Raw genomic sequence first — 24,885 nt, 5'->3', positions numbered from 1 at the left:
AGTGGAAGAGACATAAAAATTACCTGATTGTGCAAGATTAGAAATAGGAGTGGAGGAACTAGTAGTCATTTGAGTCACCAGTTTTTGGAGAGTTGCCATTTGATCCGTAGAGAAAGGGGCCACGATAGGAGATGCAGAGCTTGTGTCAGATGTATCAGTGAGGTTTGCCTGGGAGCGAGTGCTAGCTGGTTTAGGGTTGCGCCCATTTTTGGGGCACTCATAAAGTTTCTAACATATAACTTGTGTATGACGGGGTCTACCATAGTAGTTACACTGAACAGGTGCACGAGCAAGAGCTTTAGAGGGATCCACAGGGAGAGGTGTAGGAGGCGTTGTGAGCAGGGCAGACCGAACAGGGACAGTAGAGGGCATCATAACAGTGCGGCGATGTTCCTCTGACTGAACATGGTTATAGGCCTGGAGTAAAGTAGGGAACGGCTCACACCCTAAAATCTGCATATGGACAGGATCATATTCTGGATTGAGACCTGTCAAAAAATCATAAACCCTCTCCATTTCTCTCTCCTTTTGAAACGTACCAGCATCCTCAGGGTGCACCATGGGATCATGATGATAAAAATCTAATTGCTGCCATAGAGTTGTCAAGGTAGTGTAATAAGCATTGAGAGTGAGTTCCTTCTGAACAGTATTTCGCACTTGGCGACGAATCTCATAAATTTGGGCATAGTTTCCTACCTAGGAGAAAGTTTGGTGAACAACATCCCATAGGTCTTTGGCCGAATTAAGTAAAACAAAACTCGGGCTAACTGAAGAATCCATGGAGTTGATCAGGAACGACATTACCAAAGCATAGTTGGAGGACCATGTAATAGCAGCAGTAGGGTCAATAGGCTTTGGAGTGGTTCCTGTAAGGCTATAACAAGGCCATCATAGTTGTGTCCACAAAGAGTGAGCGGGCAGGCTCATGACCAAGTAAGGTAGTTCGAGCCATCGACTGAAGAGAATTGGAGTGCCCAGTCGAGGAACCATTGCGCCCAAGAGATGGCGTGGAGTTGTTGCCTGTACATGTGACGCTAGTTTCGTTATCTCCCATCGTAAAAACAACAGGAAGGCAGGGAGACCAAATCAAGGGAGCAACAGTTGGAAGGGAAGCCAACACAAGGGGGAGTAGCGATCAAGGATCGTGACCAAGACACAATGTCAGAACAAGGAGGGAGCCAGCGGAGAATGGTGCGGCGACTTGATGTCGTTGCGGCAACACCGGCAGGAACGAGTCGACGGTAGAGGCTTGGCGACGTGTGCTCGCGGCGGAGCAGGGTGCAGTGGCGGCAGCATCTGCCAAGAAGGGACCGGCAGTCGAGGCGTGACGACTGGAGGTTGCGGCGGAGCAGGGCGCAACGGCGGCAGTACCAACCAAGAAGGGACCAACGGTAGAGGTGCGGCGACTTGGGTCGCGGCGGAGGACGGCACGACGACGAGGGTTGTGGCGGTGGCACTAACCAAGAAGAGGGTTGGTGGTGGAGGTGTGGCGGTCAGGGCAACAGCGGAAGGGCACGGTGATCGAGGCATATAAAAGAGAGATATCTAAGTGTGCATGGTACGGGGATCGTCTACCCATGGTTCAAAATCTCGCGATATATTGCCGATATTTCAGTATATTTCGGATATCTCGACACTGCTGAGACGAGATGACCATATGAAATGAAAAAAGTCCAAATTTCGGTATATTTCGTGAAATTTTGGTATGTTTCGTGAAATTTTGGTATATTTTGTGAAAATTCGGAATATGTCGTGAATTTCGTGAAATTTCGGTATGTTACAGAAACAATACGTATTTAACTATTTATAAATCAGGGTCCGACTGTATACTTTCAATCAAGGGTGCAAACCCAAAACACCACTTTGAGTTCATTTTTTTGCAATATGAAGGTTTAAATGTGTTTATTTAGCTTAAATAAGGGTGTACATGAAGTATCAGGCCTTAATATGGCCAAAAACCCACCGAGTTGGACTGCCGAAATATGGCAGAAAAAATACCATATTTTGGCAAAATTTCAGATATTTTGGAAATCTTGACCTGCCCGGCCCGAAATGGTGAGACAATACGAGATCGTGAACTATGCGTCTACCATGCTAGACGAGGAGACGGAGCCTCCAAGGTAGAGGCGGTGGCGGCGGTGGAACGGAAGCGGAAGAGAAAACCAAAAGAATTTTTAGAGTTTTGCGCTTTGATATCAAATTCAAAATCAGAGTAAGGAGAATAATTGGCTTTCAATAATGACAGAGGCCCACTTTATTTATAATGAGAATTGCAACCCCAAGGGCAAACTAGTCAATTAGGGATAAAACAATAAAATAAGAAAAACCCTAGTGTAAAGAGAAGTTATCCTAATCCAACGGTTCTCAACATTTCTTCATATATTGTTAATGCTGCACATTGGCACATTCTTCAAGAAATTCATTTTGATGGGATTTCTTCACTTTGACTAAGGGTGTTTTGATTTTGAGTATCTAGCACATCCATGTCAAATTTACTGAATTTTCATGTGTCTTTCACTAATGCATTTTTTTTTAGGGCTTAATATGTGATTTAATTGAGTTATTTTTCTTGATATTGTGATTGTGGTTTGTGCTCTTTTTATTAGTTGTTACATTTTAACATCATCTTTTTTTTTGGTTATCATGACCTCCCCCATCACTTCCCGGCTTTGGATGCAACTATTCGGGCAATAATGTTTATCATCACTCTGGATTTGCAAAATTATCAGCATTTTACCCATAAAAATTTCTCTATATTTTTCATGAATATTAAATCTCCTTCCATTCTACTAATTTGCAGTGAAGGGTTTGCAGTCTCTGGCAACATTTCCTGGATTCTTGCCAATATTAAAACCAGTATATGAGAATATCTTGGCAATCTTTATGTCAATTATAACTTCTGGTTGTGAAATTACATTGTTATGGAAGCTGAGTTTGAAGGCATTAGTGCAGATTGGTATCTTTATTGAGAAATATCATGATTCCGAGAAGGCATTGAGCTACATGAACATTGTCGTTGAAAAGTTTATTAAGTTGATTCACAATGATGATTCTGTTATGTCTCTTCAACTGAAGCTGGAGGCAGCTACTGACATTGGTAGTACGGGGAAGGATGTTATGCTCAGAATAGCTCAGGGGATGGAAGAAGCTATATCTACCAGTTTCTATGAGGCTTGTGTATGTCTCTTATGACTCATACATTTAATGACATCAGAAGTTTTTTTTCTCCTTTTCCTTTCTTTTGGAAGCCAAAAAATCCTTTTTAGGCATGCCATCCAATGATGGTGTAGACCAATCTGTAAAGTTTTCCTTATAGGTAATTTATTTAGGATTTGTTTTCTCTCAACGGCAGCGTCTACATAAATGGGTGGACGTTCATCTATTTTATGCGTCATGGCAGGTTATAGGAGGCTGAAATTTTGTGAACAGGTAGACCCCCAGGTCCCCTGCTCATGTGTCAGGTTTCAGCTCGAAAGGAGTTAGACATGTGGCAAACTAAATTATTGAAAAATTAAGGACAACAAAAGGGGGTACAGAAATGCTTGGATGACCGAGGGATGTATGGACATACATGGGAGGGCAAATGATTAAATTGTTGATTGAATTTTCCACGTGGGCCAATCCTGACCATTCCCTACATATCCTACGGTCATAATGGGTGAATCACCTTTCCACATGGCACAATTAGGTATTTAGTTGTGCCTGTCTGCCTAATTTTTGTGGACATGCCTTTTGAGAAAAACTCTTTCCTTTTATTTATTGAGATATCTTATTGAGGATGTCTCTCAAGTTTGATTCACAACAGCAATGGATAGTATAAGATACTTTGTTAACCTTTGCCCTTAAGAAACTATAGTGTTCGTCCTTTATGTTTAGTTTAGCAGCATGTGGTTGTGTCTTTTGCAGCTTAATTTCTCAATTCATCTTATAGTTCAGGATCTCATTTGTGTTGCTTGTACAGGTCAAAGGAAATTTGAAGTCAGTTGAGATTTTAGTACCTGTGCTGGAGTGTTACTCCACTAAGGTGCTTCCTTGGTATGCAGTATACCTTGAATATATCTATCACTAGTTGTCTTTTCATTATGATATGACTTGTTATCTACTTGTATGTTTCCTCTTTATCATAAAATCAACAATGATGTGTTTTAAATATATCGAAGTTCTAGTAATTCTGTACTCTTGGACTACTTCAGAATATAGGATCTGTGAAACAGACAATGAGACTGATCTAAATTTACTATGGGCTAGGAGATTCGTGGAGAGTTAAACCCCAAGGCGACTCATATACCAATTTTTCAGCCCAAACGGAGTTAGTGGCAAAATAAAGCACTGAAAAATCTAGGACTACTAATAGTATACACACCTTTAAATAGCAGGCTACATGATTGAGTCCTGAGTCTGAAGTTTGACATATGACCAATCCAGACTACTCCCTTATTTTTAATGGTGGGCATTGTGACATTGGAGGAGGGTTTCACATGGTCGCGGGGAGAGGTGGAGGCAGAGGCACGACGGCGGAGCTTTTTGCGAAGGCGACTTTGATGGCGGCCTCGCGATTGGTAAGGGAGGTTGGAGGCATGAGCAGTGGGGGGCATCAACAGGGATGTCAGTAGAGCTTGGGTTTTCAGCAATAGGGTTGGTTGCAAGAGGGCACAAAGTAGAGGATGGTTCGAGGGTTTAGTTTGGTGGTGGGAAGGGCATTTTTCTATTTGGTGGCCAAAGACTTTACATGACATGCACTGAGGGGGGATCCAGTCGTAGTGGACTGCCTGCTTAAAGGAGAATCCTTCATCATAGACCACTCATAGTTCGAGAACTCGTTTCGTTTCGGTATTTCGGGCTGACCGAAATATCCGAAATATTCGAAATTTCGGATATTTCGGTCGAAATATTGTATTTTTTCTGGTATGTTTCGATAGGTCATTTCGGTGGGTTTTAGGCCAAGTTAAGGCCTGAAACTTCATGGAAACCCTATTTTAGGCTATATAAACACATTTAAATGTTCAAATTGCAAAAATAGCCACCCAAAATGGTGTTTTGGATGTGCACCATTGATTGGCAATGTACGGTCGAACCCGAATGTATAACTTCGTTAATTACTTATTTACACATACACATTGTACATTAAACAAGTAAATTGACTTGGAACTAAGTTGGAAACATAATGACTCATAAGTTAAGTCATAAATCATGATATTAAGTACATAAGACATCAAGTCAATAACAAGTTAACAAATAACAACTTAAGAGTTAAGATTTAAGAAGATGATATCAAACATTCCAAATCACAGTATGTCAATATCCCCAATTGTCCCCTACAAGGCTACAAGTCAAGTAGTCAACTAGTCATCAACTCATCATTCATCTCAAATGTTTACAAATTTGCTAATGATAACTACTCCGCCGTCTAGGATCAACCCCACTCATGGTCCGCTGGAGCCGACGTGTATTGCTCTCCGACTGTAGGACAAATGCATGCCACGTCATAGTTTGGGAGAAGAAGCGTTGTAGTCATCCACAGTGGCCATGTAAACTGCATCATCAACATGCTGAAGGTAACCTATCCTAGGATATAGGTCACCAAACTATGAAGAAGTACTACCCACTGATCCACTATGATATGAGTCATATGACGACTCTGGGAGCATGTATGGGTTGTACGGCTGCGGCTGGTGGGTTAGGTAGCCAGGGTAGGAAAAGAAGTCATCCACAAAAGACGATCCACTATATCCCTGTGAGTGGGAGTTATACTCAAAATTGGGAATGGATGGAGAAGATATAGGCTGTTGCCCCAAAGGGTACTGCCCAGAATGCCCTTTGCCATATGGATGTGAATGAGATGAACCATGCTCTGATTGTGCTGGAGATGGACTGCTGTCTACATGAAAAGATGGGGCACAGAAATGCCTACTCGATCTACTGTCTCTATCGCCAATACTCAGTCCACCAACAGAGCTAGATAAGGCATCAATGTCCATAAGCTCAGCTTGCCTACTAGTACCACTACCACGACCACCAGGACGGGACTGGCCATGCTGCTTTCTCGAGTAGGTCGAGGTGGACGATGTGGGCCGTGTGGCTGGTGTGGGGGCACGGATTGCCTCTTGCTGCTCTTGTACCACAAACGGGACTCGAGTTCCCTCATGTGCTTGACCACCATCACCATCATCATCACGTCCATCATTACCTTCATCATCACCTCTATCATCATCATCTCCACCAGGACCACCACCGCCATCTCCACCACCACCATCTCCACCAGATGACATAGACCAATCTTCATCCTCCTCATCAACACCACCAGTAGGCTGGAATGGTATGGGTGACGCGTCCCGTGCATGTACCTCACCCTCTGCAACCATGAAGTCATCCACATCAGCTTCTATGTGTTCAGCTATCATGGGGTCAGGTCTACCTCCAGGCTGATCTAACACTGGCTCACCTCTATCCCTCACCCAATCAACAATAGGATCTTCATCATTTGACTCCACCTGGAAAATGTCGGCGAGATCGATATTTTCCTTGATACCCTCTTGTCCCATGCGTATGTGTTGCATCTTCAACCTCAAATTATAATGCACATACACTAAGTCAGAGAGACGTTCAGAACCCAATCTATTTCTCCTCTTGGAGTGGATGAGAGAAAATGTACTCCAATTCCGTTCACAGCCAGATGCTGAACATGTCTGGGAGAGAACCTTGATTGCTATTTTTCTTAAATTGTTTGCCGAAGCCCCATACAACACCCACCATTCAGCTGCATTACAACAAAAGAAACATGTCACCTTCATTTCAAAAGAATAAGATATTGAATTGAGTAATGACTAATGAAGTAATGAATAATGAGTACCGGCATCACCGCGTGTCCGGCCTTGCTCTGCAAAGATCGGTTCCAAAACTTCCCAATGCATCCCTAAAAGTCTTCAACTATAATCATTTGGAAAATATTTAAAATTAGTAATGACTCATTACTAGTTAGTATTGAATTGAGTAATTCTAAATGAATTATAACTTATAAGACTCACCTCATTGTTGAATATCGCCTGTAATTTACTATTCGGCTCCAACTTGGCAACTACTTCTTTTACTGCGTCAATAAGACTATTATTCAACCCAAGCCTATGACTGTATTGGTACTTGGGGTTCAAATAATATGCTAAAATTGGCATTACATATTGACTAGTTAGTAATATATCCATCAAATTAACTTTAAAAGATGTAATTGCATAAAAAACAAAGAGTGTACACTCACCAGCCTTATGCAGTGGTGCATAAGTTGATTTTCCCAGCGCTCCTTGATAATTTTGAGAAAATGTTTGCTACCTTGTGGATTTGCATTGTAAACACCTTCATTCAGCAAGTCTATGACAACATATAGATGTGGCATGGTTGGTCCCTTGAGAGCAGAATCAACTATATGCAAAACCTTGACCACTGGGTCCAGAAGTTGTGCCACTTTATGCAACTTAGACCAAAAGTCATCTGATGAAATTGTAGCTTGTGTTTCCCTACCACCATGGGTATTGGACACATTCCAGTTGAACCAGTCTTCAGAAGCAAACATTGATCTCAGTCCAGACTTCTTGGTTTCTGTACTCTTGAGTGCAATGTAGTTGGTAGCGAATCTGGCCTCACTAAGTCACCCCCACACTTCTCCCTCAAGAGGTTTAGTGCAAACCCATGGTTGTAGACAAAGTTGGTCATTTGCCTTGCCTTTTCCACAACATGTTGTACCAATTTGATCTTTCCCATGCCCTTTAACATGAGGTCTATACAATGGGCAACACATGGAGTCCAAAACAACCGGTACTTACTGTTTTGCATCAACCTCTCACCGACACTCTTGTAGTTGCTTCCGTTGTCCGTTACAATTTGGACAACGTTCCCCACTCCTACATCTTCTACCACTTCCTTCAGCAATTTGTAGATATACTTTGCATCCTTTTTCTCCTTGGTTGCATCAACAGACTTCAAAAAGACTGTCCTCCCATCACAATACACCATAAAGTTGATGATGGACTTTCTTGTAGGACCAGTCCAACCATCACACATTATGGTTACCCCATAGTTCTCCCACAGCCCCCTCATTTCATTGATGTAGTCTTCAAGCTCTCTCTTCTGCTGGGGCAAATACACATTCATAATCTCATATGGGGTGGGCCCCTTATACCCTGGGCCAGCCTCAGCAATGGAATCTATCATAGTCTGATAAAAGGGGCCTTGTGCTGTGTTTGCTGGGATGGTATGGTATAACATCCACTTAGCTATAGATTCCTTCACCATCCCCTTCAGATTTTTCCATGCTCCCTTGATTTTTGGTTGTTTGTTGCCTTTCTTTTTATAAACACTAGGTGCTTGGTGAAGTGCTGGGTCATCTTGTGGTGGTGGAGGCGGAGGGGGAGCTGCCCTCGTACTCTGTGATCTCCTAAAGGGATTAGGCAACCCACCTCCTCCACTTGTACCTGCTCCTCCACTACCACTAGCACCAGCTCCTCCACTACCACCTGCTCTTTGTCTCTCCTGATCCTCATGATAATTGGCTTTGCTCATCATCTGTGCTCGTCTCCAATCCCTACCCTCTCGCTCAGTCTCTATATCATTAGGGACATAGACATCATCACTGTCATCATCATCATCATCATGATGGCCTGATTGGCCTCCCGCTGTACACCTCACTGCTTCCTCAAGATCTACTTTTGCCTTCTCCCTTTGAGCCTTCCTCTTACTTCCTCGCTTCATGTAATCAATGACAGCCCTAGATACCTCCACAGGGACCATATGACATGCGACGACTTCAGGAGAATTCCCAGCTAGATGTTGTTTGAGTCTAGTGGCACCACCTCCCAAAAACTACATGTGACAATAGTTGCATTGGGATTTTCTTTTATCCCCATCAATTGGAGTGCCATGCAACCATGCAATGTCACCCCTAGTGGGCTTGGGTGTGCTCCCCTCCCCCTGGGTCTGGGCCGGCTGCCTCTGCCCCTCTCGCCTCTGGCTCTGTCGTTTACCACGGTTCGCCATAATCGGACTAGTTTACTGTTGCATGAATAAAAGACAATTCATTAATCACTGAAGCACATCAATTCTTTTAGTTTAAATGTTTAAGAATTAAAATTTAAGAGCACTAACACAAGTATATAAGTATATAACTATTTAGTATTTTTACTCTAACCCTCATATTTTTCTCATATTTAAAAACAAATTTTAAAAATATTTTTCAAATAAATATTGGCCTAGCACAACAAAATCGAAAAGATATGTAAATGGGCAGCAAATAAGAAGTATGTACAATTTATTTTTATATTTTTCAGTAATTTTAAAACAAAAACCTCATATTTTTTCTTATTTTTTGCTATTTTTTTGAATTTTTTAAATATTTTTTATAATTTTCGAAAATTAAAATAATTAATTATTGGCAGAAAATTATTTTTGACACCATGAGGCCATAGATCGGCAAATGGTGTCTAACATATATTTAATTCATCACCATACAATATACATAACCCCTATTATTTTTTGACTTTTGTTGTAAATAAATCCAATTTTTGAAGCAGAAAAATAAATAAATAATATATATACCAAAAAAAAATTTTGACACCGTGAAGTCGTAGATCGGCTTTCGGTGTCTAACATATATTTATTTCATCACAAACAAACATGTTGATCATGCATTTCCTTAAAAGAAATCAATTTTGAGAATATGGTTTTACCTGGAATAGTGGAAAGACTTCACAGATGTGCTAAGTAGTTTGTTCTCCAAGTGATTCCGGCGTAGATGCGGCAAGGATTCAAGTGGGAAGTGGAAGATTGAAGAAGAAATGAGCAAAAACCTTCAAAAACCAAGCAAAAGTACCAAAGGAGGAAAAATGCTCTTTGTTTCTCAGTCTCGGTCGAAATTTCAACCAAGACTGACGAAGACTGACGAAACATGGTATTTTATATAAAGCAATTTCGATCGAAATTTTGTATTTTTTTGATTCGAGGGGCCATTTCGTTTCGAGGGGATCGAAATTCTCGAAATCTCGATCGAGATTTCGCGAGATTTAGTATTATGAGACCACTAGGATGGAAGTTGGTAACTGAGAGTCCGCCGGAACTTCCACACAGATTCTGGCGAAGGCGAGACGATCCTAGAGCGTTGTTCTTCCATTAGAGTAAAGCGGCTGGCCAAGGACCGAAACAACCACACTTAACCCTTCCTCACACCAGAATTGCAAAGGTAGACCAGGAAGGGAAACCGAAAGGGGAAGGGAACTGAGGTCAAGCTGATTCAGCTGCTTTATGAACCAGAAGATCAGCTTCATAATGGGCAGCCGCTTTGGAGCCACTGATGATGGTGGGAGGGACAAAATGGAGGGGGGAAACCTTTGCGGAGAGAGGGGGTAGAGTTGGAGAAAAGGGAGGTCCAGGGCATTTTCTCAGGGGTGGGGGAGGCAGGAAGGGAGTTGGGGGGGGGGGAGAGGGGACCCTGGGTGGTGGGGGCACCACACCAGGGTGGTCAGACATTTTAGGGATGTTCAGGCTGACATCGGAGCTATGGTTTTAGGGAGAAAAGGGCCTGATTGCTTGTGTGGTTATATGGAGTCTTTTTTGCAGGATGGGTGTGTATACCGGCTAGACCTTGCCATAGGGATGTGTGTACCTGTGGTTGAGAGTCAAGGTGTGTCACATGACTGTATGTATGTGTGATTAATGCAGCATGGTTTGTGGTTGAGTGAGTGCTAGGCAGAATCACCTAGTCAGCCAAGCTAAAAAGGGGAAAAGTTTTCAAACACGGATTCACCCCCCTCTCAGTGTCAGCCATTGTTCAACAGAAATAACTCCCCAGCTATTTTAAGGTTTCTATTCAAGTTGATTACTTGATTTATATTTTTCTGAAATTGGGTGCAAAAATCATACCAAGCAGCCTAAGAAATTGAAATAGAAATCCAACCAAGGAGTGCCTTAAAACCTTTCCATTTTCATTCTTTTTGGGCCATATTTCGAACAATAGGGCTGTCAATGGGCTGGGGCTAGCTCAACGAGCTTTTGGCTGGACCAACAATGGGTTTATACTGGAATTGTAGGTTTGTACGATTGGTCAGGGCCTGAATTAAGACTCACTTGTTTTTGTCTTTTTGAAACAGGACTGAGCTTAGTTCTTTATGCACAGTGAGCTGGCCTGAGCTGTATCAGTTACATTTATAGATTCATATATTATGTGTGGTTTTTAGTGTACTTATATAATTTAACAATTAAACTCTGTCAAAATACCATTAATCAGATGTTGAGACAAGGCAATTACATTGATCATTTACATTGAATTCCTAGGGTCTTGCTTGGTTGCGTTCCTGAAACATTCCCAAGAACATCTCCACACTACAATTTCCATGATTCCTGGCATGTGTATGAATTCATTTGGAGTGAAATTTTACACATTAATATGGATTGATAGACATTAAGGATGCCAAAATTTGAGTGCCAAATGTGCTGCAATGTGACAAAATTGTTCTGTGGAGATATTCCCAATAACATTTCTTGACTGTAACCAAATGAGGCTTAGGTGGGCATGTTGAAAATTGACTCACATGTGGCAGCACACGTGTGGCTATACATGGATAAAGGATATAACTATAAGAGGGACAGCATGGATCATCCTCTACTGGATCATCTTCAAATGCTTTTTTCCTTGTTGATACATGTTGTTTTTCAATCTGATTGCATTATTTTAAGATCATTTTGGTGTGGAGTTTGGCCTAGAGCATTTCATGCTTTGCTTTAGCATCTGTAGAAGTTGTTGGATCAGGTGGTTATGTGGGACATCTTAGGTGTGCAAATGCAGCAAATCTGTTTGTTATTTATCCGGACTTCCTCATCCAGTGTAGAGACAGAGTTCTGGTTCCCATTGTAATGGGATAATGGAGTGTTTAGTTTTTATATTGGCCCACCTAATAACAGGCAGGTTGCTTTTCTGACACCATACTCTTGTGGAATTCAAAACAGACAGTTTCGCTTGCCCATTACTCACTTTCAGGTGGCTTGAAAAAAGCAGAATAGTTTTAGGTAGCCTAAAATTTCTGAATTTACTAATTGTTTATGTAATATTTGATTTTTTCATTGCCAGTTGAATAGTGTAAAATCTATGCATTTTGTGTACCTTCATATACTGGTAATCTTATTCTTTGTTTGCTTGGTTCCAGGTTCCATAAAACTGGGGAGTTTGAGAAAGTTGTGTTGAACTTTGCAATCAATATTTGGATTCAGATAGAAAGTATTATGACTTTCAACATTTGCTTTCGAGAAAAAGTAAGTAGAGTCTACCTTTATTGTATTCACTTGCTTTTAATTTCGAGATGATGATTGGATTGCTGCAGAAAGCATCTGTAATTAACTTGCATACTGATGTCCTGTGTTAATTCTGGTAATGCAAATTTAACAGTGAACTGTATTGTTATGGGCAATAATTCCTTTTTTTTTTTCAATAATTTCAGGAGTTGCTTGATGCAACAGTGATGGCAATGAATCTGGCTGTTGGAATTTGTTCGGAGGAAAATCAGTCCATGATAGTTCAAAAGGCATATGATGTACTTTCATTAGCGACTTTTCTTCCACTGAATGAGTCAGTCCCTCTCTCAGCTCCTGTAAAACTAGAAGGGTTACAATGTTCCCAAGATTTCTGTAGTTTTTCAAGTACAGATGAGTGGCTTATTTCATTATTTGCATCAGTAATTATGGCAGTTCGCCCTCAAACAGAAATTCCAAATGTAAGATTTATATTGAAGCTGTTCATGTTTGCTCTTTTGAGAGGACAAGTTCCAGCAGCTCAGGCATTGGGTTCTATGATTAACAAATTGCCTGTAAAATTAAACTCAACAGAAGGCTCGAGTACCTGCACTTTGGAAGAGGCAATGGATATAATCTTCGAGGCAAATTTATGGAGTTTGTCTGGTAATGTCCCTTTAAGAAAATGCAGTACTATGGATAGAAATAAGGTGGCCATTGCTACTTTATTTCTCAACAGTCATGAGAATGTGAATGTTCAAACCCAAGCTATTGTTGGATTGGCATGGATAGGGAAAGGTTTACTTATGCGAGGCCATGAAAAAGTGAAAGAGATCACAATGCTTTTCTTAGGATGCTTGCTGTCAAGTGGTGAAATTGGGATCTTGCCTTTGCAGCAAGATTCTTTGGGAGATTTTAATGGCCAGGATATAGATCCTGTCGTGATGAGATCAGCAGCTGATGCATTCCATGTCCTTCTAGGTGATTCTGAAGTTTGTCTAAATAAAAGGTGTCATGCAAGCATACGACCTCTTTATAGGCAACATTTTTTTTCTATCATGATGCCCATTCTTCTCTTTTCAATAGCTGAATCTGATTCTTCAACTTCCAGGTGCGTATCTTCATAATATTTCTGGCACATACTGAAAAAGAAAAAAGTTATATTTGTAAATTTGTCTCTCAAGAGAATTCGCACACTATTAAGCATGATTAAATTAATTTTATCTAGAATCTTATGTTTCACGGATACTTCTTGAACCATGGTTGTCACTAATCTCATGTACTATATTGTTGAACTAAAATCATGATCTGTTCTGCCTATATAATTTCTTGATATCATAGGTCTCACTAAACATATCAGATATAGATCCCCCCCAACTAACATATTTTAATTTAGGGGAAAAGAACACTTCCTGGTCGCGTGGCCCCTGTGCCTAGACACCCCCCCTTGAAATGACAGCCCCGCGACCCCCTACAAAATGAGAATCCCCCTGGTCGATGGCCCAATGCTGGTGCAGGGGCCACTCACCCGGGAAGCGTTCTTCTTCCCTTTGATTTATTACGGTGGGTTATCTTGTTGAAGGTTGATGTCTTGTATTCTGTAGTTTTGGGTTGTGGGCTGCCTTTCAAGGGCCGCTAAAAGCCCATAGGGCTTGTGGCTTGAAGGAGTCGGCCCACCTTGCTGTCTATTTTTGTTTCTTTGGCCATGCTGAGCTGGGGGTCATGCGGGGGTTCGGGGGCGGGAGCCTTGAGAAATTTTGTTTTTTGGGCAATTCGGGAAATTGAATCTTTGTTTTCCCAATAAATTGGTAGCAATGAGGGTTATTAGGGCAACTGGGAATTCTTTGTAAACACAGAGAAGCATAAGGAAGAGAGGTTGTAAACCTCTCTCTTTTGCTAGTGAAACTGCTCTCATCTCTGTGTGGACGTAGGCACCTTGCCAAACCATGTATATCCTTGCGTCGTAGTTGTGATTGTTTCTTCTTTCTGTTTTGTTGTGTTCTTTGCATTGTGTACAAGTTTTTCGTTTCTACATATCTTCTATCAGAAGTGTTACTTTTATTTTTTGATAATAAAAGAAAATAGATTAATAATGAAAGGAATTTACAGTGTCTCCTTGAAGAACAAAATGTTGCCTATTAGTTAAGGCAAAATGAGTCAGAAAGTTAGAGAGAGTCATCAAGTTTGGATCCTGATTGAAAGAAATTGGGATTCCAGATATCATGCTCGAGAGCTTAAAAAATTGTGGGACTAAATGCAACGTCCAGGCAGCTGTAGGAACTGGAAGGAAGTTGAGCATCTTTTTGTTTGTGCACCAGATTTCACCAATTTCCAAATTTAACCTTGTCGCATGAACAAGACCCTATGTTAAGCTAAGAACCTCAGGCTCCAAAAAATAACCGTGTCCAAAAAACCTGCAGCAACCAAAACAATGTGTCCTTCTAACAGAATGCAATAAGTCCACCCCACTCTGTCTAGGACTGAGTTAGAAGTTCTTGCACAGATCAAAGTAGGATAACACAACCTAGGCAAAGACATGATAATACTGGAAGGAAACTAGTGTAGTCCTAGGTTTGAAAAGTCAAACTAGGAGCCAATCAACCGGAATCTGTTACGAGCAGGTGAATTGGCTTGGTCAAAATTAGATTTTTGGTGAAATTAGGGTTTCTGACTGTAGAAGGTTATAGGATGACCTCCCTACATGAGAACACCACCTGGGCCGATTTGAGACTGATACAGATCAAAAGAAGGATATGCTATGGTGGGCATAATAGAGAATGAGAGAATGAGAGAATAAGAGAGGAAGAAAGGGAAGAAAGGTGATGCAGATTCATCACCAAACTGGGCTTGTTTGCTTAGGAATGGGTTGTACACATGTTGGGCCTTTGATCCCATGGGCTTTCAATGTATTATGACACTTTTATGGGCCTAAAGTATGCCCAATAAGGTTGCATACGGGATTAGCTAGTTTATTTCTTTTCTTTACTTAGTTTATTTTTAAGTTGTTTGTGTTATTTATGTCTTTGTATGAACCGGTTAGTTCAATTTAAGTTATGGTCCAGTCTAGTGGTCTAGCTTAAGTTATTTTATGTAGAAATAAGTGAATGGCTTACTATGATAGCCCTCCACGATATGTATTTATAATAGTAAAGTTGGAACCTATTACAAATAGGACTCCTATTACAAATATGACTCTTAACTCTATAACTCTAACTCCAACTAATTAGATAGAGTTAGAATGGAACTAGGAATAGGAATAACTAAAATAGAAATAACTAAAATAGAAGTAACACCCCATGGATCGATCTTATATTATGGATCGACCCATGTCACACGATATACCCATATTCCAACACTCCCCCTCAAGTTGGTGCGTAGATATCAGTCATGCCCAACTTGCACACTAGAGGTTGAAAAACTTTTCCACTTAAACCTTTGGTGAACACATCAGCCAGCTGTTCTCCAGATTGAACATAAGGAACACAAACCGTCCCATTATCCAGATTCTCCTTGATAAAATGACGATCAATTTCAATATGTTTCGTCCTATCATGCTGCACTGGATTATGGGCAATGCTTATTGCTGATTTACTGTCGCAGTAGAGTCGCATAGGCAGAGTAATAGGAATGCTCAAATCTTGTAACAAGGTTTTGAGCCACAATAGTTCACAAATACCAAGAGCCATAGCTCTAAATTCAGCCTCTGCACTGGAACGGGCCACCACTGTTTGCTTCTTGCTGCGCCATGTAACACAATTTCCACCCACAAATGTACAGTAACTTGAGGTGGATTTTCGATCATGGGAACCAGCCCAATCTGAGTCAGTGTAGGCCTCAATCTGTAAATGCTCATGATGAGAGAATAACACTCCTTTTCCAGGAGCTGACTTCAAGTATCTCAAAATCCTGAATACCGCTTCCAGATGATTAGACCGAGGATCATGCATGAATTGACTGATAAGACTCACAGCATAGGCAATGTCAGGCCTAGTGTGAGATAAATAAATTAGTTGCCCAACTAGCCTCTGATATCTCCCTTTGTCCACTGGTTCACCATCAGTGTCTTGGAAACGAACATTTGCCTCAATTGGAGTATCCACAGGGGAACAGTCTAACATGCCAGTTTCAGAAAGAAGATCTAGAGTATACTTGCGTTGAGATAAGAACAGCCCTTGAGAAGAATGGGCCACTTCAATCCCTAGAAAATAGCGAAGTATGCCTAGATCCTTAATCTCAAATTCCTTGGCCAAATAATTCTTCAACTTGGAAATTTCAGCAGAGTTATTTCCAGTTACAATGATATCATCAACATATACTATGAGGATGGTAATAATGCTGCCCGATGTCTTGATAAATAAGGTATGATCTGCGTTGCTCTGTTTATAACCAAATGTCAACATTGCCGTCTGAAAGCGACCAAACCATGCACGTGGTGATTGTTTCAGACCATACAAAGCACGCTTAAGTTTACAAACCTTGCCTTGAGTTGCAGCAGATGAAAAACCAGGAGGAATATCCATATATACCTCTTCCTCTAATTCACCATGGAGGAAAGCATTTTTAACATCAAGTTGTTGTAGACTCCATCCTAAGTTCACAACACAAGAGAGTATTACCCTGATAGTATTCATTTTGGCAACAGGTGCAAAAGTCTCCAAATACTCTTATCTCATATGTCTGAGTAAATCCGCGAGCAACCAGCCTTGCTTTAAAACGATCAACAGTTCCATCAGCTTTTTGCTTAATTACAAAGACCCATTTGCAGCCAATAGTCTTCTTTTATGGTGGAAGTGTGACAAGGTCCCATGTACCACTCTTCTTTAGAGCTTGCATTTCTTCGAACATGGCCTCCTTCCACCTAGTATCTGCAAATGCCTCCTGCCAAGTCTGTGGTATGGAAACAGAAGATAGAGAGGAAACAAAGCATGAAATGATGGGGATAAAGATTCATATGAAACAGCCTGTGAAATTGGATGTTGCGTACAAGACCTTTTTCCCTTTCTAAGAGCAATGGGTAGATCAAGTGATGGATCAGAAGGAATTGGAGAAAGAGCAGCATCTAAGGGATTAGAATTATTACCAGAGGAGGTGTCATTCGGTCCTGGTTCAGAGGATAACTCTTGGTGTGGTAATGCTACAGTGGTGGGCTGTTGTTGCCCTTCTTTGTTCTTTCGATAATACTGTTGTCTAAAGTCTTTTGCTGGCTGTACCTGCTGCTCCCCCTGAACATCATCATCTAAAGGTACATGATAGTCATCAATAGGTTCATGTAGAGGAGGAATAGGAATTGGCACTTCTTCTAAAGTAGGAATGGACTCCCCCTGAAGAGGTGCCAAAGATGGAAAGAAAGCCACCGCCTCATGAAAAACCACATCCATGGAAACAAAAACACGACGAGATGTAGGATGGTAACATTTATACCCTTTCTGGGTGGGAGAATAGCCAATGAAAATACAGCGGAGCCCGCGGGGATCAAGTTTACCATGGGCATAGTGATTGCGAACAAAACAAACACATCCGAAAATTTTTGGAGGAATAATATAGGTGGAAGACCCCTTCAAAAGATCAAGAGGAGACTTATAGTCAAGTACCCGAGAGGGCATCCTATTGATAAGATAGGCAACTATCAAAACAGCCTCTCCCTAAAAATGAGAAGGAACATGCATTTCAAACATAATAGAGCGAGCCACATCAAGAAGATGTCTATTTTTGCGTTCAACCACTCCATTTTGGGGTGGAGTATCAATGCAACTGGTTTGATGAATAATACCCTGAGTAGCTAGAAATAATTGAAAGGCTCCATTTAAATATTCACGACCATTGTCACTCCTGAGAGTTTGAATGGTAGCTTGAAATTGAGTTTGAACCATGTTATAAAAGACTTTAAAACATGAAAAAACTTCACTCTTGTGTCGCATCAAATAAACCCAAGTGGTGCGTGTGTGACAATCAATAAAGGTGACAAATCGCTTAAAACCAGAAATAGAAGAGGTACGTGAGGGACCCCAGACATCAGAATGAATCATAGAAAAAGGCTTAGAATATCTTTTATTTGAACTAGAATAAATAGAACGAGTTCGTTTTGCAAAAACACAAGCCTCACATAATAAAGAGTGAGGGTTACAATGCTGAAATAAAGCAGGAAAAATTTTAGCTAAGGTCCCTAAAGGTGGATGTCCCAGTCGACGATGCCATCGGTGCAATTCAGATAAATGATGTTCAACGGAAGTAGCAGTAAGAGCCTATCCAGATTTATTGACAGTATTATAGATAAGATCATCGTCAAGCAAGTAAAGACCACCACGCATTTTACCAGTTCCAATTGTTCTCCCTGTCCCCAAGTCCTGAAAGACACAATGTGAAGGATAAAAAATAGCTTTGCAATTAAGATCAGATGTCAAACTACTGATAGAAAGCAAATTAGAAGTTAACTTAGGAACATGTAAAACAGAGGACAAAGATAAAGAAGGAGAACAATGGATGGCTCCCTTCCCGGAGACAGAGGAAAGAGAACCATCGGCTATTTTAATTTTATCTTTGCTGGAACAAGGAGAATAACGTAAAAATAAATTGGACTAACCAGTCATGTGGTCAGTGGGTCCAGAATCGATTATCAAAGGATGAGATAATGCCGAAGCACAATGACCAGCAAAAGAAACACCTGGTTTGGAGAGAACAAGGTTCGAATCAGAAGAAGGAACCACAGTCGAGGTAGAGGCAGGTGCAGATAAAATGGTGAAGTTAGTCATCATACGACGAAAGACCGCAAGTTCCTTTGCAGAAAGTGTGGTAGTAGGGGCTGTTTCAGTAGCTTCAGAAAGATGGGCCTGTGTGCCACCACAACCACCACGACCATGACCACGGCCTCTACCGCGACCACGACCACCACCATTAGAAGAGTCGATGGCCGACCATGCAACTTCCAAAGAAAAATCCACGAGATGTCGTTCCTTTCCACAATGAGTACATTTAAGAGGTTCCTTCTCAGACGAGGAACGTGTACTAGAAGAGTTACCCTTAGAAGACAGTAAAGCAGATCTCTCTGGCTGTGTAGGTGGTAACATGGTGGAACGACAAGCATCTTCCAATTGTATCATAGAGTAGGCTTGCTCCAAAGTGGGAAAAGGTGAACGACTTAGAACTTGAGACCGAAGCTGATCATATTCCACATTAAGGCCAGTCAAAAAAGTGTATACTCTAAATTTATCCTCCCTAAGCTGAAATTTGGTAATATCAGAAGGACAATCAAGCTGAAAGTTATCATAATAGTCAAGCTCTTGCCACAGGCTACGGAGTTCACAGTAGTATTCAGATAAAGTAAGTTCACCCTATTTGGTTGCATTGATCTTTCGTTGAATATCATAAACTTGTGCATCATTCCCTACCTGGGAATAGGTACCTTTCGCAGCTTTCCAAATTTTTGCGGCTGAATCAAGTATTGTATAACCACGGGCCATGGATGGAGTCATTGCACTAAGAAGAAAAGCCATAACAAGAGAGTTGCTGGAACTCCACCTGTCTTGTAATGGGCCGGCTTCACTGGGTTTGACAGTGGTACCATATATATATATATCCCTTATAGCCCCTTAAATCAATGGAAAGAAACATTTGTGTAGACCAAAGTAAGTAATTAGTGCCATCGACCTTTATCGGGCTGACAAGAAAAGAGGGATAGTCATGATGGTTCCCTGTGTAGAGGATTGGCCAGTGGTGGTGGTAGATGCATCTGAGTCGGGCATACTGTGAGATCTTCAATAACCGAGAGATTCAGAGAGTTGCAGAAAAATCTGCAGGTTGTGTAAATAAACAACTGCAGATTTGTTTCGAACTAGGATAAACTGCAGAGTTACAGAAATAAATCTGCAGGTCTTCAAGTATAAAACAACTGCACTTCTGCGGAAAAAATTCTGCAGGTCTTCACAAAAACTGCAGGTCTTCAATAAGAAATCTCTTCAACAAAAAAAAAAACTGCAGGTCTTCAAACAAAAAAGGAGTCTGCAGATCTCTGAACAAGAAGAAGTTGCAGTTCTCGAGAGGAATTCTGCAGTGCTTCGAAAAACAGATCTGCAGGTCTTCTAAACTTCAGACAGGGATCTCGTTGTGCATGGAGATCATAAAAAAGAGATAAAAGAAAGGAGGTAGGCTCTAGGGCAGGCACTAGATCATAGTTTGATCACCTCCAAGTACCGCCCCTGTGAAACAATGGAAACTAGAGAAGAGAAGAGAGAAGAAGGTTCTCGGTTGGTTTAGGGTTTTAGGACTATGGATTAGTTGATCTAGGAGAGATCAATTGTGGAGGGAGACGATGGAGGAGGTCAGAATTATTTCTCAGATATCGAATTTAGGCTCTGATACCATGTAGAAATAAGTGAATGGCTTACTATGATAGCCCTCCACGATATGTATTTATAATAGTAAAGCTGGAACCTATTACAAATAGGACTCCTATTACAAATATGACTCTTAACTCTATAACTCTAACTCCAACTAATTAGATAGAGTTAGAATGGAACTAGGAATGGGAAATAACTAAAATAGAAATAACTAAAATAGAAGTAACACCCCATGGGTCGATCTTATATTATGGATCGACCCATGTCACACGATATACCCATATTCCAACATTTTACTTTCTAATTTCATTGTTAGTAATTACTTTCTATTTTCATTGTTAGAAATTGTCAACAAGTTCATGCAGATTCATCCCCAAAATAGGCTTGTTTTGTTAGGAATAACTGATTAAGTCTAGGGTTGGGTTCTATACATGTTGGGCCTTTGATCCCATGGGTTTCCTATGTAATAGGCCACTTTTATGGCCCTAAACTATGGGTAAAAAGGTTACGTCCGGGATTAGTTAATAAATTGTTTTTTTAGTGGTCATGTGATCACTTGAGTGATCATGTGTCTTGGTTGAGTGGTCATATGACAACTTAAGTGGTCATGTGACAACTTAAGTGGTCATGTGACTATTTAATTGTTTTGTAAGTTGGGCTTGATTAGGATTGTTTTGAGTCTATTTCAGTTTCCTAGTCAGTTTAGGTTACCTAATAGGTTAAGGGTTGGGTTAGGCGGCATTTTTTTTCTAGTGTAAGAGTCTATTTTTGAGTTTTTTTTTATAAGGTTGTAAGGGGGGCAAACATTGTACACGATTTTGATATTAATGAAAAGCTTTTGCTGCTCTTCTTCTTCATTGAAGATTTTTGTCTTGTGTTTGATCAAGGCTGGTGGGATCGGTGTTTGATCTGATTAACACCTTGGTGGGAAGTCCGGGTGGTTCGTTGGTGGGATTGGTGTTTGATCCAATCAACTTCTTGCGGTGTGAAACTCGGGTGGTTCTTTTGAAGATCTCCTTCAAGTTCAAGTTCAAGATCTGATTCTTATTCAAGTTCTTCAAGTATTCAAGCTGCTGCCAAGGATTTTCTGCAACAACTTTGAATTGAAGCATACCCCTGCTAATTCTAATCTACTAAACCACCTAAACCCTGGCATCCCTCCATCTCTGAACATCATTCCCAAACCGTAAAATCTCCATAGACCAAACCAGCCATCAGAAGTCTCTCAAACTTGGATTGAATTTCTCTCTCAGCCCTAGGAATACTTGATCCAAACTTCTACCTGAAATTCCCATCCTAAACCCTAGATTCCTCATCAATATCCTCTTCCCAAAAACCCAGAAACCTAACCCTAAACTTGCTACCGCTTCTGGTTAGCTATTCTAAACCCATTAGAACTTAACAGGACCTTCACTGATACTCCCCTATCTCAACTTGGGATAACCCACACATCAAACCCTAACCCTAATCAAAACCCAACCCTAATTTCTCCAAAAAGCACCTATTTTAGCCTAACTGAGTTGGTGTTCATTGCAGATCCTGGTTTACTGGCTTCTAGTTGGATTCCTTCCAATCTAGAAATACATTACAATTAGTTCACATCAGTTTAGAAACTGATTGTGCCTTGTACTCCATGCAAAGGGGGACCAAATTGGACCTCTATTGTTCCCTTCTATTATTACATAAAGCAACCCAAGAGGGCACAAGGAGCCCACAATTCCTGCTTCAACATCTTGCTGCTGTTTGCATGCTTGCTTGCTCCCCATGGAGTTTCCTTGGTGTTTGATCCAAGGTGGAAGGGGCTGGTGGGTGGATTGGATTGGACTCCTTGCAGTGGGAAGCCCGAGAGGCTGAATCTATTGTGCTTCATCCCTACACTCTCTGAAGCCATTAGAAGGTTTTCTTCAACAATTAGTCACTGTTGAGTAAGTTCATCCATTCAACTCTGTTAGTTTCTAATTCTGTCCCCTTCACCTTCTAATTTCTTATTCTCCAAGTCTACCACTTCCACTCCAATCCACTCATCAGAGCTGGCCAATATTTTGATCGAGTTTTAGTCTATCCAGGAGGGGGATTCGATCAGAATTTCAGACCAAACTGACCACCTGATCTGCACTTATTCATTTTCTCTCATAATTAATCTGTGTCAAGTATTCTGCAGTTTTCAGACCAGTTTATGAAATCGGTGGGAAGACCTGAGCCTGCTGATTGCATTGAGACCTTTGGCATTAATCCCTACTTTGTTTCAGACCTAAACCTCTACATCCTTGTCCTATTCCAGTCCCTGAACTGCTGCCGACAACCTGACTTTCTCCTATTCTGTTTCACACCCTTTCTCATCAGCTTTACTACAGCCTGAGTATCATATAAGTGTGTTTCATTCCCTGGTTAAGATCCTGTTCTGGGATTGATTGAAGCTTTCAAATTTGTCCTACATTAATAGGGGGCTGTTCCGGGGCTGTGAACAGTACCCGTGAACAGTGACATGAACAATAATCTCATAAGAAAAGAGAGGAGAGAAGAGAGAGGGAGGAGAGGAAATTCCAAGTCGTGGGGGGAGGGGGGTGGGGGAGGAATAAAGGCAACAACCTCAATTCTCAAAACAAACTATTTTCCATTATTTAAAATCTTGGGGGCCTGTGAGCTTTACAAATTACAATATATTTATAAGGCAGTAAATAAAAGTGAACAAAAAATAAAACTAATTGGCTGAGTTGGCGTCCTTTATTGACTAACTACTAACTAGCTATAAGCTAGCCCACGACTTGAACAACCAAACAGTCCCACTAATGGGCTTTAAAGGTCCATGTTGGGCTGGATACTTAAAATAGGCCAAGGTTATAACTAAGGCTTGTTTGCTTTCTTCTTTCTTTGGCAGTGAGTTAAAAAATGTCCTGCATCAACAGTTCTGCACCAAAGATCCTCCCAAATTGTTACCCCCTCTCCTTTGCTAACATCATACCTAATCCAATTGAGGAAAATGTTAAGAGGTGAAAGTTCAGGGCATTGAGCAAATGGAAGGATTTGGGTTCTTTGAATTTCAATATTCTTCATCTAAATCTCCTTCATTAGTATGTCTGGTAAATCCTTAGCTGAACTTGGCTTGTGGTTAGTATGCCCTCACTTTTACACCCCCTAAAAAAGAGAGAGGGAATTTTCCATACAAGGGAATGATGTATTTGTTGGACAGGTTTCTTATCTCTATGGTATGCGGTAGTCCATGAGTTCTACTGTGGCTTTAATACCTGACAGAAGCATGTGGCTTGCCCCTTGCTTTGCCTAAGATATACCACCTATTCTTGGAGGGACTGGGATTTTCCCAATTACACCAGTGGGACCAAGTTCCAAATGTTCAGCCATGGAGACTAACTTTCTTCCATGATATTATGTTTAAATGTTGGATACACGTAGCCTTGGGTCTTGGATTGTTGTAAACTTGTAATATGAGGTATAAGGGCAGAATTGTCCTTGGGGTTTATTTGGTGTTGCTCTAAGGGCTCTATTGTCTTTGTTCCTCATATCTCATTATTATAAACAAAGTTGGGCTGGTGTCTCATAGACACAAGTTACAATTCCCAAAATCATCATGGTATCCGAGCATAATTGACATAGGGATTCTAAACCCTAATCGGCTCTCTCTTTCTCAGTTTCTTCCCAGCGCCGCCATTACCACCTCGCCATCACCTAGTGCTGCCACTACCAACCACCACCACCTTCTACCTCCCTCTCGGTCTTTCTCGGCGTCTCTCTCTCTCTCTCTCTAGCACCACCGATAGGCAGTGGCACTGCCTCCGCTACCCTCGATGGTGTTTTCCTGAGCCACCAGGGGCTTCTTTCCCTCCTCTTTTTGTCCTCCCAGTCCTCTCTCATGTTTTGAAGTACTATTTCCACTTTTTTGTGGATTTTTTGGTGTTTGGTTGATGATTTAGTTCTCCTCTAACCCATATGGTTTTCTTTTGGGTAAAAATGACAACCAATTCGGATCTTTCTATTGCTACATCTGAAACTGAAGGGCAAGTTCGTGGTTCTCAGGACAGCTTCCCTACATTCCCCGTATGCTCCATTCGTTTAGATGAGAGCAATTATTTGATGTAGTCTCGATTCTGTTACCTTGCCATTGACTCTCACGGGTATTTGGGTTTCGGGTTACCTCATTGGTATGAAGGCAAAATCTACCACTGAAGGCATTGAACAGAAGAAGTGGAGTTCTACTAACTCCCTGGTTATGTCTTACCTTTTCAGTTGTATGCAACCCCAACTTGCTCGGGGTTATCACTTGATAGACACT

The 24,885-nt window shown here is 41.1% G+C and overlaps 1 protein-coding gene across 7 annotated transcripts in view; it reads left to right on the top strand.

Annotated features, from left to right (window-relative positions):
- The window catches only part of LOC122646264 (MMS19 nucleotide excision repair protein homolog), a 102,078-nt gene that overhangs the window by 50,319 nt on the left and 26,874 nt on the right, over positions 1 to 24,885 (top strand). For 6 of the 7 annotated variants that reach the window (XR_006330582.1, XR_006330581.1, XM_043839787.1 and 3 more), the window contains 4 exons: positions 2,801 to 3,177; positions 3,962 to 4,035; positions 12,183 to 12,288; positions 12,474 to 13,375. Coding sequence is in view for 5 of the 7 variants with exons in the window: in XM_043839787.1 (XP_043695722.1) it covers positions 2,801 to 3,177; positions 3,962 to 4,035; positions 12,183 to 12,288; positions 12,474 to 13,375 (1,459 nt within the window). In the remaining 2 variants the exon portion in view is untranslated. Of the gene's footprint in view, positions 1 to 2,793; positions 3,178 to 3,961; positions 4,036 to 12,182; positions 12,289 to 12,473; positions 13,376 to 24,885 lie in introns of all 7 variants that reach the window. The other variant, XM_043839786.1, reaches the window with a different exon arrangement.

Source organism: Telopea speciosissima, chromosome 11, assembly GCF_018873765.1.
Source record: "Telopea speciosissima isolate NSW1024214 ecotype Mountain lineage chromosome 11, Tspe_v1, whole genome shotgun sequence".
NCBI classification, from domain to species: Eukaryota; Viridiplantae; Streptophyta; class Magnoliopsida; order Proteales; family Proteaceae; genus Telopea; species Telopea speciosissima.
This window is presented reverse-complemented; position numbering and strand designations above follow the sequence as displayed.